The 13,328-nt window shown below is 40.7% G+C and overlaps 1 protein-coding gene across 2 annotated transcripts in view; it reads right to left on the bottom strand.

Moving 5' to 3' along the window:
* Window positions 1-13,328, bottom strand: part of CDK14 (cyclin dependent kinase 14) — a 455,945-nt gene that overhangs the window by 169,435 nt on the left and 273,182 nt on the right. For both annotated transcript variants that reach the window (XM_058678236.1, XM_058678237.1), the window contains exon 10: window positions 3,443-3,536. In XM_058678236.1, coding sequence (XP_058534219.1) covers window positions 3,443-3,536 — 94 coding nt within the window. The remainder of the gene's footprint in view (window positions 1-3,442; window positions 3,537-13,328) is intronic.

Below are 13,328 nucleotides of genomic sequence, written 5' to 3'. Positions count from 1 at the left end.
ATGGGGAAAACCATCAAGCAAGCTATCACTATTGGGCTGCCTTAACTAAATACTGTCTCATCTTCACAATGGGATGAACACTTACCTGTCATTAAGCATGACAGGCGGCTGGGCTTCTTTTTCAATGAAAAATGTTCACTACACATTTTTAAGTGAACAAGCCACAAGACAGCATGAATATACAATTCAATTTTTTAGAACAAGTATAGGAAAAAGATCTAAGGAGGGTAGGGTATATATGTCAAAACGCTGAATGTGGTTCACTTTGGGTAGTATGGCATAACAATGCATAAAGATGAACACAATAGTTTAGAATCATGTCACTGTAACATTTGTGTATGAGAATTTATAGATAAAAAAGAAAACTGAAAGACAGAAGACAGAACAAGTCAATCAACCACCTTAGCTTTATGTTGGCAGTGAAATACTGGGCAAATGGAGACTCTAAGATGGACTATGTCAATCAGTGGATTTTTTGGCGACCTCATTGTGCTGGGAGTGGCGAGATTGGCAGCGATTTATAACTGGTGAACTATCAAAACCACTTGAGCAAGTATCTCAGAGCATGCCCCACATCTGGGACTTGGAGCGGGTGGGAAACTGGGTGGAGCTTCTCCCTCAATATACCCTTTACCTCAGATACATGAAGGAAACAATATGGAAATAATAGTCTTACCCATGTTCCTATAGCCCTTGAACCTTTTTACCCTAATTAACTATGTAAAGGTTGTCAGAAATAAAATAAAAAAAAAAAAAAGAAAACTGAAAGTAAGCGAATGCAAATAGATTTTGGGGCGGGGAGAAAGAAAACACAACAGGACACACTTGGACAGAGGTATCTTTGGTAAGAATTGTGCTATTTGTTCACTTGCTGGTAGAGCACAGGGACTCACTGGGATACGGGCAGGACAAGGAGGAATCACCCACCCGTGACTTCTTTGTTTCCTTTCCTGATTGTTGGACTTACTGACATCAAAGTAAATATAATAGTGAAGAAGTCTCAGGTCACATCACTATGCCCTTCCGCAGGTCTCACAATTATCCTGACAACCACACTTCAATGCTATCCTTGCATAACTACAATGATTGATGGTCCAGCGAATACATGTTTTTTTAAACTTAGGCTTCAATGAATTCATATGGGAGCTTTATTAGATAAAGGGAACAGAACATTAATGCTATCTACTAGATGTAATTACTCTGAATTTTAATTTTAAAAGGATTTAAGAGTTATAGAGAGAGGGAGGGAAAGGCAGGCATCTTCCATCTGTTGTTGGTTCACTCCCCAGATGGCAACAGCCAGGGCAGGAGCAGGCCAAAGTCAGAAGCTTTTCCCAGGTCTCCGTGTGACTGCAGGCGCCTGAGCACTCGGGCCACCCTCTGCCATCTCCCCAGGTCCATTAGCAGGGAGCTGAACCAGAGTTGGAGCATCTGGAACTCCAACTAGAGCCCCGTGGGCTGCCAGCACTGCAGCCAGCAGCTTTGCCTGCCGCAGCACAGCGTTAGGCCCTAGCTTGAATTCTTGCAACAAAATGGATGTGGTGTAACTCTGATTCTGTATCTTAAATAACAAATTTTTCTGCTTATCAGCCCATGTGGTAAGTCTACTGGATTAAAACATTTGACAGAAAGTGATACAATAAATTTATTTATGTTGTATTTATTGTCAGCCATAGTGAAGTACTTTAGCAGTGCTAAGGCAAACATTGCCCAAGGCAACTAGTGAGGCAGGTGTTACAATTATCCCTCATTCTCCCATGGGAAAACCAAGCCCTAGAAAAGTAGTGAGTCTCTTGCTCAAGGTCACATGGCTAAAAAGTAATAACACAGGGTGCTAAGCTAGAAAGTCTGCTTCCAGAAGATGTGCTTTTTACATTAAATTTTAAAAAAAGACATTCGATTTTAGAACAGTTTTAAGCAAAGAGAAATTTTGAAAGAAAAAAATAATAATGTCTTCATGAATATACCTCACCCAGCTTTTCACTCTTGTTGAACTCTTAACGTTAATATTATCTTTGTTAGAACCAAGGAACCCATGGAGCGTGGTGCAGTAGCCTAATGGCTAAGGTCCTTGTCTTGCATACATATGGGCACAGATTTGTGTCCCGGCTGCTTCACTTCTCATCCAGCTCCCTGTTTATGACCTGGGAAAGCAGCTGAGGATGGCAAAAAGCCTTGGGACCCTGCACCCATGTGGGAGACTCTGAAGAAGCTCCTGGCTTCAGATCAGATCAGCTCTGGCCATTGTAGCCACTTGGGGAGTGACTCGGCAGATGCAAGACCTTTCTTTCTTTCTCTCCTCTCTGCAAATTTGACTTTCCAATAAAACTAAATAAATTTTTAAGAAAGAAAAAGAACTACGGAGCCCATACTGACAACACTGATTTTTTTTTTAAAATTTTATTATTATTGGAAAGCCGGATATACACAGAGGAGGAGAGACAGAGAGGAAGATCTTCCATCCGATGTTTCACTCCCCAAGTGAGCCGCAACGGGTGCGTGCCGATCTGAAGCCGGGAACCTGGAACCTCTTCCGGGTCTCCCACGCGGATGCAGGGTCCCAAAGCCTTGGGCCGTCCTCTCCTGCTTTCCCAGGCCACAAGCAGGGAGCTGGATGGGAAGTGGAGCTGCCGGGATTAGAACCGGCGCCCATATGGGATCCCGGGGCTTTCAAGGCGAGGACTTTAGCTGCTAGGCCACGCCGCCGGGCCCAACAACACTGATTTAACAGAGCACCATGCCTTATGTCAATTTCACTAGCTTTTTTCCAATGTGTTTTCTATTCCAAGATCCACACGGTACACCACAGACTACTGTCTCCCTAGTCTACTCGTCACGATTTTGAGAACTGCTCAGGTATTCTGTAGACTGTCTTCTGAACTGAGTTGCCGTGATCTGTTTTCCACACTAAGACTGGGGTTATGGTTTAGGGAGCAAGACCACAAAGGTGCTGTGCTGTTTCCTAGGCCTTGCATCAGGGGCACCTGCTACCAACAAGCCTACCACCAATGATGCTTGTCTTGAAGATACGGGAAGGAATGCCGCCGTAAGGCTGTCATCCTCCCTCAGGCCTATCATTTCTATAGTGTGCTTGATGGAAGCAAGACAGTAACACCACAATGAAGGCAGGGGAGGGAGACAGCAGGAATGGGGGTGGGTATTCAAATGATTTGGAATGCTCCTGTAGGAACCTTTACTTTTAACCCATTACTCCATATTGCCTCTCACATTTTAATCCTTACCATTCTGGCATATAATTCATGTTCAAAAAGTTAAAAATCACAATTCTTAACTCCTACCTTTTCAAAAGTCCAAAAGTACGTTAGAACTGATTGTGACAATAACAAATTGTTTTCAAACTATGTTCCACAGACTACTACAGGATTTGTCACTGATTAATTAAAAACTAAGTTTTCTCAGAAGCACTCTGCAAAGAACTTACCAGAAAAATCCGTTCTAGTTGATCCTGAATGTCTTTCATTCCCGGAAAAGCAGCAACTCCTTGGATCATTTCAACAAAGATGCAGCCGACGCCCCTAAAGAGACAGGGAAGAATCATCACAAAACTTTAATACATTCTGCTCAGAAAGCTAAATCTGGAATTAAGCAAAACAAGCAAGGAATACATTAGTCCATGTCAGGCAACACACCTAGTTCCTCTCCTGCCTCTATCTACTGTCCTCAGGATATTCTAAACACGGAAACTACAGTGTGCTCAGTAAAAGGCGTAACAAGAAATGATAAAACTCCAGTCGTTCCTCCTCTGCTTTCAGGACAAAGCTGCAATTGTGTCAGGCTCCACAGCCTTCTTCTCACATCCCTTTCTGTTGTTTTTCCAAACTCTTAGGTATTGCAACCACAAGCCTTCCAGTGATTCTCAGTCATGTCTGCATCAGAAATCATTTGGGGAACTCTTCAAAATGGCAAATGATCTGAACACAAATTCTAGAGTTTCTGCCTTAGTCTAGCTTTGGAGCCCAGGTGTGGCCATGCCAGCCTGGATGACTCAGGGCAGCTGTATAGCAGATTGCTGAGCCAGACTGATCCACTCAAATGCCAAGCAAAAAATTACACAATTTATCTCAAATTGCTTCATTACCTAGAATATCCTCCTCCTTCACCTATGGGTAGCTCAAATTCAACTTTGAGATCTCTATCTAAATGTTATCTCCTACATGATGCCTCCTCAAATCTAGAAGCACACAAGACAACTTCCTGAGCAACACATCTGCTAACTACTATGTTCTACCACTTCTGGCTCAACTGTGTTGCTCAGAGCTCCTACCTAACTGGTAGTCCAGGGAATCATGGGAGCTCCATTTGCAAATCACAACAGCCACACCAACCCAACAGGAACAACCAACCAGTCCACAATAAGGACAAAGTGATAACCCACCCACTGGGACTTCAGAGATGAAGTCAGTTGGGACAGGAGAATAGAACGTCAGAATGGGTGGGCAGGATAAACCATGTTAACAGCACTGTACCAGCATGAATGGTCACACGTTCCTGCAGTTAACCTGCATACATTGATCTAGTCCCTGTCATATGGAAGCCTGGTCTCTCCCTGCTCTCTCCTGACAATTTTCCAGATTTTAAAAATGACTCTAACTTGAATGGAGACACACACACATATATATTTTAGATATATATTCATATTATATACAATTATGTTACATATTTATATATTACATACTTAATATTATTTTATATTACATATATTACTATACCATATATTAACACTAACAATATATTAGTATAATGCATTATAAATATTCATAAATATATATTTAAGAATCTTAATGAAACTATGAATATATTGGAATCTTTGATTGCTGAATTCACATTAAATTAAGAAACAGTAAACCCTTGCATGTAACTTACTCTAAAACCCTAAGGTTAAGGGAAAATGACCTAGTTCTTTACAGCTGCTTTCTAGTTGGTATTACAGTTGCATATAAACAATGTTTTGAATTAAAGAATACAAAAATCTCTTCCTTTCATTCCACATAATATGTATTCAAATTAAATTCCAATAGGGTCAAAAGTACTAAAAGCAAACACTACTTTGTATCATAAAAGCAATTTTATTAAGGCAGCAAAGAAATAATCTCAAATCAGTGTTCTAAGCAGATGCGTTTTAACATAAGCTGTTTTCACTTCAGATGGGAGAAGATGGCATAAATGAATCATTTTATTATCATACTAAACACAATAATATGCTCATAAATACTACGGCTTTAGATGTCTGATTAAGAATATTTAAAATTCCAGTATTGTGATTTCCCAAATTGTTCTGCCAAAAATTCTTTTCTAATATTACCAACATATATTTCTATTGTCTCCTAATTCAAGTTTATATGAAGTGTCTTGCCTCTTTTCTAAAAAGATTTGAAATTTAAAATTTATTTACTTTGCAGTGAGACAGACACGTAGAGAGAGCTCTTCAAGTCACTGGTCCACTCCCCCCAAATTCTCAACACTATGTGGTCTTGGGCCAGGTGGCAAACAGGAAGTGAGAACTCCATCTGGGTCTCATGTGGGTGGCAGAGGCTCATCCATCTGAGATAACACTACTTCCTCACAGGGAATGCGTGTGCAGAGCAAGGACTCAAACCCAGGCATTCTGGTGTAGGATGCAGGCACTCCAGGTGGTCTCTTAAGTGCCTAACTAAACACCCGTCCAATAACCTGGATCTTAAATAGCTTCCTGTACCTTGTTTTCTACACTCGGAATATACTCTCTATTCTCCTCCGAACCAGTAGGAAGATGGTCAGCAGAAGTTCTGGCCATCCCATCACGTATTATCGCCAAGGCAGCTGGGAAGGTACCTGCTGGGGGGACAACAGACACAATTTCTTTGACTACCAATGTGTTTCGTCTGTGTCTCCACAAAGTGAAACCAAGAGTGACAGAGAGAAATCTATACTGGCGAATCTAATCAAGTGGAATGAAATGATACAGCATTGCTATGGGCTCTGATTTGCTTAGCTGGCTAAGGGATTTCAACTTCTATTTCTAATAGGTATCGCCTATGACCCATCTTTCTCCAACATGCCTCAGAGTGTGCTCATGAAACTAGAACAGACAGACTTAAAGGACACACGGAAGACAAATATGACACCCAGGAGAGTTTTAAAATAGATTTCTAAAACAAATAAATTAATATAACAGAATTCTTTATGACTGGAACTGTCTTCATTACCAAAGAGCAATAAAGCCCTTCATTTTAATACAGAGAGATTGCTGCCTGCCGTCCTTGTGTTTCCGTCCTCTCCCCTTCCCATCCTTCATCAGCTCTAAGCTCCTTCTCCCTTGATGGATGAAGTTGACTACTGAGTGGCTGACTGATAAAGAACCCATCCACTTAAGCACTGTACTTGTGATCTATATGCTTGTTATCAGGAAAAGCCTAATTTGCTGCTTCTTTCAGAACATGAGTAATTATATAATTATGACCCACTTAGTCTAAATTTTTCAACAGTAACTACTGGTCACAAAAGCTTACAATTAAAAGTGTCATAGAATGAAATGGGTTCCAACTCTTGTTTTTAGGATTAGTCACCTGGTAAGGTCTCATAAAACGTCTGTCCATGTTAATGTATCTTTTGTATTTTTTAACCCAAAAGTTCCACATTTATTTGATGTCATAGGCACTCAAATTTTTCATCAAAACTCAAAACAAGATTCTCAGCAGAATTGATCACTGTTTACCAGAACAAAAAGGAAAGAGGGTCTCCTAGGTTCCAAAGTCAGGTATCTGGATCTTAGGTTATGAAAAAGAATAGAAACGTGAAATTAGAGTGAGAAAATTAAACAAGAACACTACTACACTGCTGGAGATCATTAATCCTCGTCTTCTCTGAAAGATGCTAAGTTATCCTGCACCAATACTCAGAGATGTCTACTTTTGATACATAATGGAGCCAGGTGTAATAAACTCTGCTTTTTCTCACAGACATAACTGTTCATACAAGATAATTAACTTAAATAAAAATGATCCCTTGCTCAGAAGTGTTACAAGGGACCTAGAGGCTACTGCCCATCAGTCTACCTTCATCCATTTTTGGTCTTAGCCAAAACATTAAAAAATAAAACATTTTTTCTTAATTTTGAAGCCAAAATATCTCAATGGACAATGCATATGGAAATACTACAAGCGCAAGACAAATCTAAGATTTACTTGTTAAAATTCCATCTGCTTATTAGCAAAGGTTGATCATCCCTTAGAACGAAGAGCTTTAACTGGAAAGTGCTAGCTTCAGTCTCAAGTGACAGCGGCTGCTGACAGCACTGGGAGGAATCATGAGCCCCGCACAGCACATGCACCCCACGTGTACAGAAAGCACCTCTGCCCACCTGGCCTCCCTGCTGCGGTGGTGAGGGAAGCCCTGAGCCTTCTCACCTAGACTCCCTTGACTGAAAGTTTGAAGATGTTTCTACTCAAGTTCAGACAACTAGAGCGATTCACAACCATCTCCATCATCAAAACATTTGCAAAGGCATCTTTCAGAGACACCATCAAGCTTCATCTGACGGAAGGTTACCAGATGGACAGAATCATAATTCACTGTGTTAGTTTTCTGCCTTTCTCCCTGTCAATATTATGCTGGTCCCAGGAATGTCCTCAACGCCTGTGTTCATCCAAACAATAATAACCACAGTGACAACAACAACACCTGGAGCGCTGTGATGTGTGTGCTTGCGATGTGGGGATTTTGCTAGAATCTGCAGTTTCCCCAAATATGGGTGGAGGCAAGATACCCTGTGTTTCTCACGAACTTTCAAGTGATGCTGATGAAACTGTTCTCAAATTTAGATATGGAGGAGCAAGACTCTAAACGAACACAGGGGCCTTCCAGCTAAGATCCTGAGTGTGCATTCTGGCTCCAGTCAAAGAAACAACAAAGAAATAGCAGATCAGTGAAATCAGGTAGAGCAAATGTGAAGCACAATCTGAAATTAACCTACAGGGACAGAATACTAACTGAGAAAGGTTCCAAGTTAATTAACCTAATAGATAATTTTATGTAGCCATGCTTCACTGAAATACACAATTACACAGTGAAAGCTGAGTTATGTGATACACAAAGGTAGCCATTTATTCATCTCACTTCTCTCTGGAGAATGGATATAGTTACAAAATGGACCAAAGAATTTTGGTCCCTAGGAGGTCTAGGAGATCAAAATATTTTAAAAAATACCACCCTTGTTTTCCATTAACCTCCATGAAAATGTATTACATATAACAGATGTGATCTTTTCATTTTGCCATGCACAGTATTTGAAAAGGGAAAGATTAAAAAATTACATTCCACCATGCCCTTGGTGACTACTGAAGGGACTGAATTGATTAAACTGTCACTCATCATTTACTCTGGTTAGTGCTTCATTAGGCACAGATAGACCCAATATATCTTAGTCAAATACTTCTATGGAGTACTTAGCTCTCAAGGAATGAAAACAAAACCCTAGTTACAGATAAAAGACCATCTGAGAGACATTCAATTAAAAGCAATACTTTATTCATAAAAAAGAAAACTATGAAATGAAATTTTCAAACTATGAAACAAAAATGACAGCTCTAAGAAGCTGTGTTTTCACCTGCAGCACATACAAATAAAAACCTTAAGGAACAAAGCACACAAAGTGAAAGCAATTCAGTCAAGTCACAGGTGGCCGCTCTTGACCTTGCCTTAGGCATCAGGCAGGCGGCCGGAGGCCCCGCATCCATGTCCACAGCTGCTCAGAGGCTAAGGGGGATCAGGAGGACCAGTCTTGCTCAAATACTGACCCGCACCAATATCCCTTACATTCCAAAGGGGACCTCTGCTGATACACTTACTGATCCATTTCTGTGTCTGTGTAAGTTGTGTGTTTACAATAAATGGCAAGGCTGCGTTTTTGGGTGCAGGTGCTGGTGCTCGATCTGTGGAAACCTGAAGCCTTGCTTCCGCTTTATTCTGTATATTCAGCTAACAAGTCGTCCCTTCCCAGTATTCCCAAACATTCCTCCATTCTGCTCCCAAGCAGCTTCCCCTCTCCTTTCCTTTCACCTGCTTTCCAGGCCCCCCTCCACTCTATGCACAAACACCTGTCTGTCTCTGGCATGAATCTACATGTCCTCTCCCAGCTTTGTTGACTTACATAGGCAGAGCTGACTCCCCACTTCTCCCTAGCAATCCACCAGGGATGCACTTATCCCCTCAGTGTGGAGTCACCGTGGCACTGCCTGCACACCTGTGATGCTGCTCATCACTCTGCTTCCCTCTGCGATCTGGAGAACACCAGCAGGTCCCTCTCAGTAACTCCAGCATCTGAAACACTGCTTGGTTCAAAATGTGGAGCAAACAGCACTAAAATAGACGAATGAATAAAAGTATCATATAAATTAGTCTGAGGAGTCAACACAGAGCCAGCAGAAGACACCTGATTTATAACTAATATTATAAGATGAAATTAAACACGAAAAGAATCCAGTAATTTTATCCAAAATACCTCCACCCTAACTTAATTTATGAGACTTGGAAGGAACTCCAGCAGTCTCCATGGAAACCCCTGGTCTAGCAGCCCAGTGCAGTCGTAGGCTAAATTTTAGAGAAGGAAAGACCACAGAGAATGACTAAGACAATGTTTTGATTTTCTATGTGTTAACCTGTCTTAGTCTCAGTGCCAGGACTGTACACTGCCCGAGTCCTTCATCGTGCTGAGCTGCTTCCACAATGTCAGACCAAAAAGAAAAAAAAAAAGAGAGAGAGAAGAAATAGAGATGGAAATTTGGTTTTCTTCCCAGGTAACGAAAATACTAGCAAAAGTAAAGATGAAACAGAAATAGTCTTCAAAATTTAGAGATTTGGGCAGAGAATGCAAGTCTAACCTAGAAAACTGAAATCTAACACCACTGTGGAACACTGAAAGTAAGATGGGTGTGAAAGCTTTAAAATGTTTGGAAATTCAGACTCCTCTCAGTAAAGAAAACTCTAGAGAGAGAGCCTTAAAATAATAAACTGAGGGAATACTCAGAAGGACAACAATTAGAAAAAAGTCACAATTATATTTAAAATGTGTAAGCAGAAAATGCTCTCTTTAGAAAATGCAAACTACTGCACTGAACGGCATATCAATATCTATTTTCTATTCATATACCAATGAAGAAGGAAGAAGTTGGGATGAGTGATTTCAGACAGTCATCTCCCAGCACACGCAGGCCTTTAGCCCAGTGGTAAGATGTCTGCTTCCGCTGTTAGGCGCTCTCAGCCCCAGCTCCACACTCCCAGCTCCCACCAACGCAGACCTCAGGGAAGAGGGTCCATCGCTGGGCTGCTGCCACCCAACTAGGGAACCTGGATGAGTTCCTGACTTCCAGCTTGAGCCATAAAGGCCAACACTGGTGGCTGCAAGCTCTGGGGGAATGGGTTAGAAAAAGGAAGCTCCCTCTGTCTGTCTTTCCATGTCTCTGCAATAAATAAAAAACAAAAATGTTAAAAATAAATTCCAGCACCAATTACAGTACGTCTCCAAGACAAAGAAGAAAAAAAGCAAATTAACAAGCTTTGCACATCTTTAATTCCTGCTTATGTGCTAGCTGATGCTGAACAAGGAAGTCATATTTTGAGGGTTTTCTGCTAGTAATCCTTGTCCAATAATATGCAGTATGAGGAGAAAATTTGTTCATGGGTAATTATCTTAAAGATCAAACAAAATGACACACTAAGCAATCTGTGTTGAGAAACTCTGTTTGGTATATAATGAAAGAAAATCCCTGGTGAATTGTCACATAAATAATTTTTCCACCAGGAGAATTCTGAACTTCAATTTATGATATGTTAAATTGCTGTATTTAGTTCTAAACAAACCATAGTTAAAACTGTTAAAATGGAAACTACTACTAAGATATAAGGCAGGGTGGATGATATACTGTCAGTAAACTATTTGACTACTATCTAGTATGTTAGATAACGGATGGAAGACCTGAAGGCAAAAATCTTTCCATTCTAAATCATTAACAGTTGATGTTTTTTTTGTGTGTGAAATCAGAAAGCTTCTTGGAATAATCTCAAAGCCTTTCTCTGGAGTGTTAGTGAAGTAAATAGCACACACATAAAATGTTCGTGAATAATGCCCCCACAACTGCGCAGGTTAGTGCTAAATGGTGCTTCTCACAGGCAGGAACCAGGTCCTTTTCATTACTGCAAATTCTGTAATCTTGCAGAATAATGGACATTTTGGAAAGCTTGCCAGAACGAACGGCTGAATGAATGGAGTCATATAAGAAAGCCTGTGGGAAGAGGCCTGGGCTAGGGTTAGGCAGGTTTGCTCACTTTCTTTCTTTTTTTTTCTTTTGTCCCCTTCTACCATCAAACATGAAAAAAAATATTAACTCATCTTTGGATTGGGAAATATGTAAAAATGTCCATAAAATAACAATATATGGAAGCCATGAATTCATTTCATAGGGTTACTAAAATCTTGACGCTATCTTTAAACATGTTGGGATCAAATGTGACAAATGAAAATTTACATAGTTGCTACAATAAAGGCTGTAACCTGTTGGGTTTCCATTAGGTCATGAATACATTTAATTTCAGGAGTAAACACAGCAAAGGCTTGCAATAAAGTTTAAAAATCTGAATTATCAATCAAGACAAGTTCTACAGAAAATGCAATTATTTAAACTTCTCACTTTAGGAATTCATTGTCTCACATATGAACACAAAGACATACAAAGTGGCTCATCATGAGATGAACTATTGACATGTGCATAGGAAAACAGGAAGTTTCCCAGAGACAGGTATTTAGCAATTACTAAATACCTGACATGGACTATGACTAATTATTGTGTATTTTCTAAATGGAACTGAACAGGCTGGTTCAATTAACCCTGACTTTCCTTTTCCAACGGCATCCTTTTATCAGTAGGAATATATATATATAATATTTGAGAAGTAAAACTGAAAAAATTAGTCAAGCTTTCTAATGATATAAATGTAGCATCTGCATGGCCAAACTTGACTCTATCTTCAAGTGAGAGCAACGAGCCGAGCCACGGACAGTGGGAGGGCCGCCAAAGCACAGCCTCCACGTCACACAGCACACGCGGGTGGGGATGAGAAGACAGGAAGAAGGCCAGGGCTGCTGACAGGAGCACACCACACTGACTTCTCTGCTCCAGCCCCATTCCTGGGGCCGGCTGGCATCATGCCGCAGACTGTTTTCTGTGGTCACCGGGCAAAGCTCCCACAGGTACCTCCCTTTGCTTGCCCTGCTCTCGGAGAACACACTCTCCTCTAGGTTAAATATATTGTATGAGTTATGACTTGTTTTCCTCTGCACTTCAATACTTTTTTTTCCTTTTTGGATGCTTTCATGTACTTACTAATTTCTTCGAACTTTATTAATTCAGACACTCATAGGTATTGATTTCGTATCAGTTTCCCAGACTGACCTGGTTTTACCAGGCACAGGGTTTTTTTTGGCAAGCATTCCATGTGTGAATCCATGAATGGGAGATCTCGTTTTTGTCTTTCTTTTCTGTTTCTCATCTCTGCCTCTAAACATGAACACGATGGACTGAAGCACACAGGTGAAGGCGCCAGTGGATTGGTGATCTCTGCTCCTGTCTGTTTTTCATCTCAGTGACTCTCAAGTAAAGGGGTACATGAGTAGGAAATGGCAGATACTAAGGAGCAAGCCTCTATACTATTGTGTGAGACATCACAAAGCTGAGCAGGACCAAGTACAGGAATATGGAAAGAGTCGGACCTAGACTCACCCAAGACAATCAGGAGACTGCATTTGAAGGCAAGTAAGCCCATGGCTTCCTGTTGAATGGGCCAGATACACTTGGGAGTGAAATTGAACTTTTAATTCTCCCTTGTTTTTCAATATCATTGAGAAACCAATAGAAAAAACACACAGGAGACTCAGTTTTCTGTGAAAATAGACAATTCTTCATCACAGAAATCCAAAGTGCTCAAAAATTCCAATTTATCAGCTAGAGTGTGTAGATGACGAATTGAGGGAAGAAAGTCAGGGCTGTTGATGCTAGAATGAACTAGAAAACACTTATAAAGCTGCTGAACACACTCTGGGCTGCAGAAACAAATCTCTTTCAAAATGGGCTGGGCGAAGCTGCCCAAGGTGATACCATGTGATTCATATTCTGTGTCTTATTGTGTGCCTGTTATACTGTCTTAGGAATTTGGGCAGAGCTGTCATCATTGGGTGCAAATAGAACACTTTTGTTCATTTAAAAAACTCCAAAGGGGCTGTCATTGTGGCGTAGAATGTAAAGCAGTCATCTGTAATGCCCACAACCCAAACGGGT

Source organism: Ochotona princeps, chromosome 20 (assembly GCF_030435755.1).
Source record: "Ochotona princeps isolate mOchPri1 chromosome 20, mOchPri1.hap1, whole genome shotgun sequence".
In the NCBI taxonomy this organism is placed as follows: Eukaryota; Metazoa; Chordata; class Mammalia; order Lagomorpha; family Ochotonidae; genus Ochotona; species Ochotona princeps.
The sequence above is the reverse complement of the archived record's forward strand: the minus strand, read 5'-3'. Positions and strand labels throughout refer to the sequence as shown.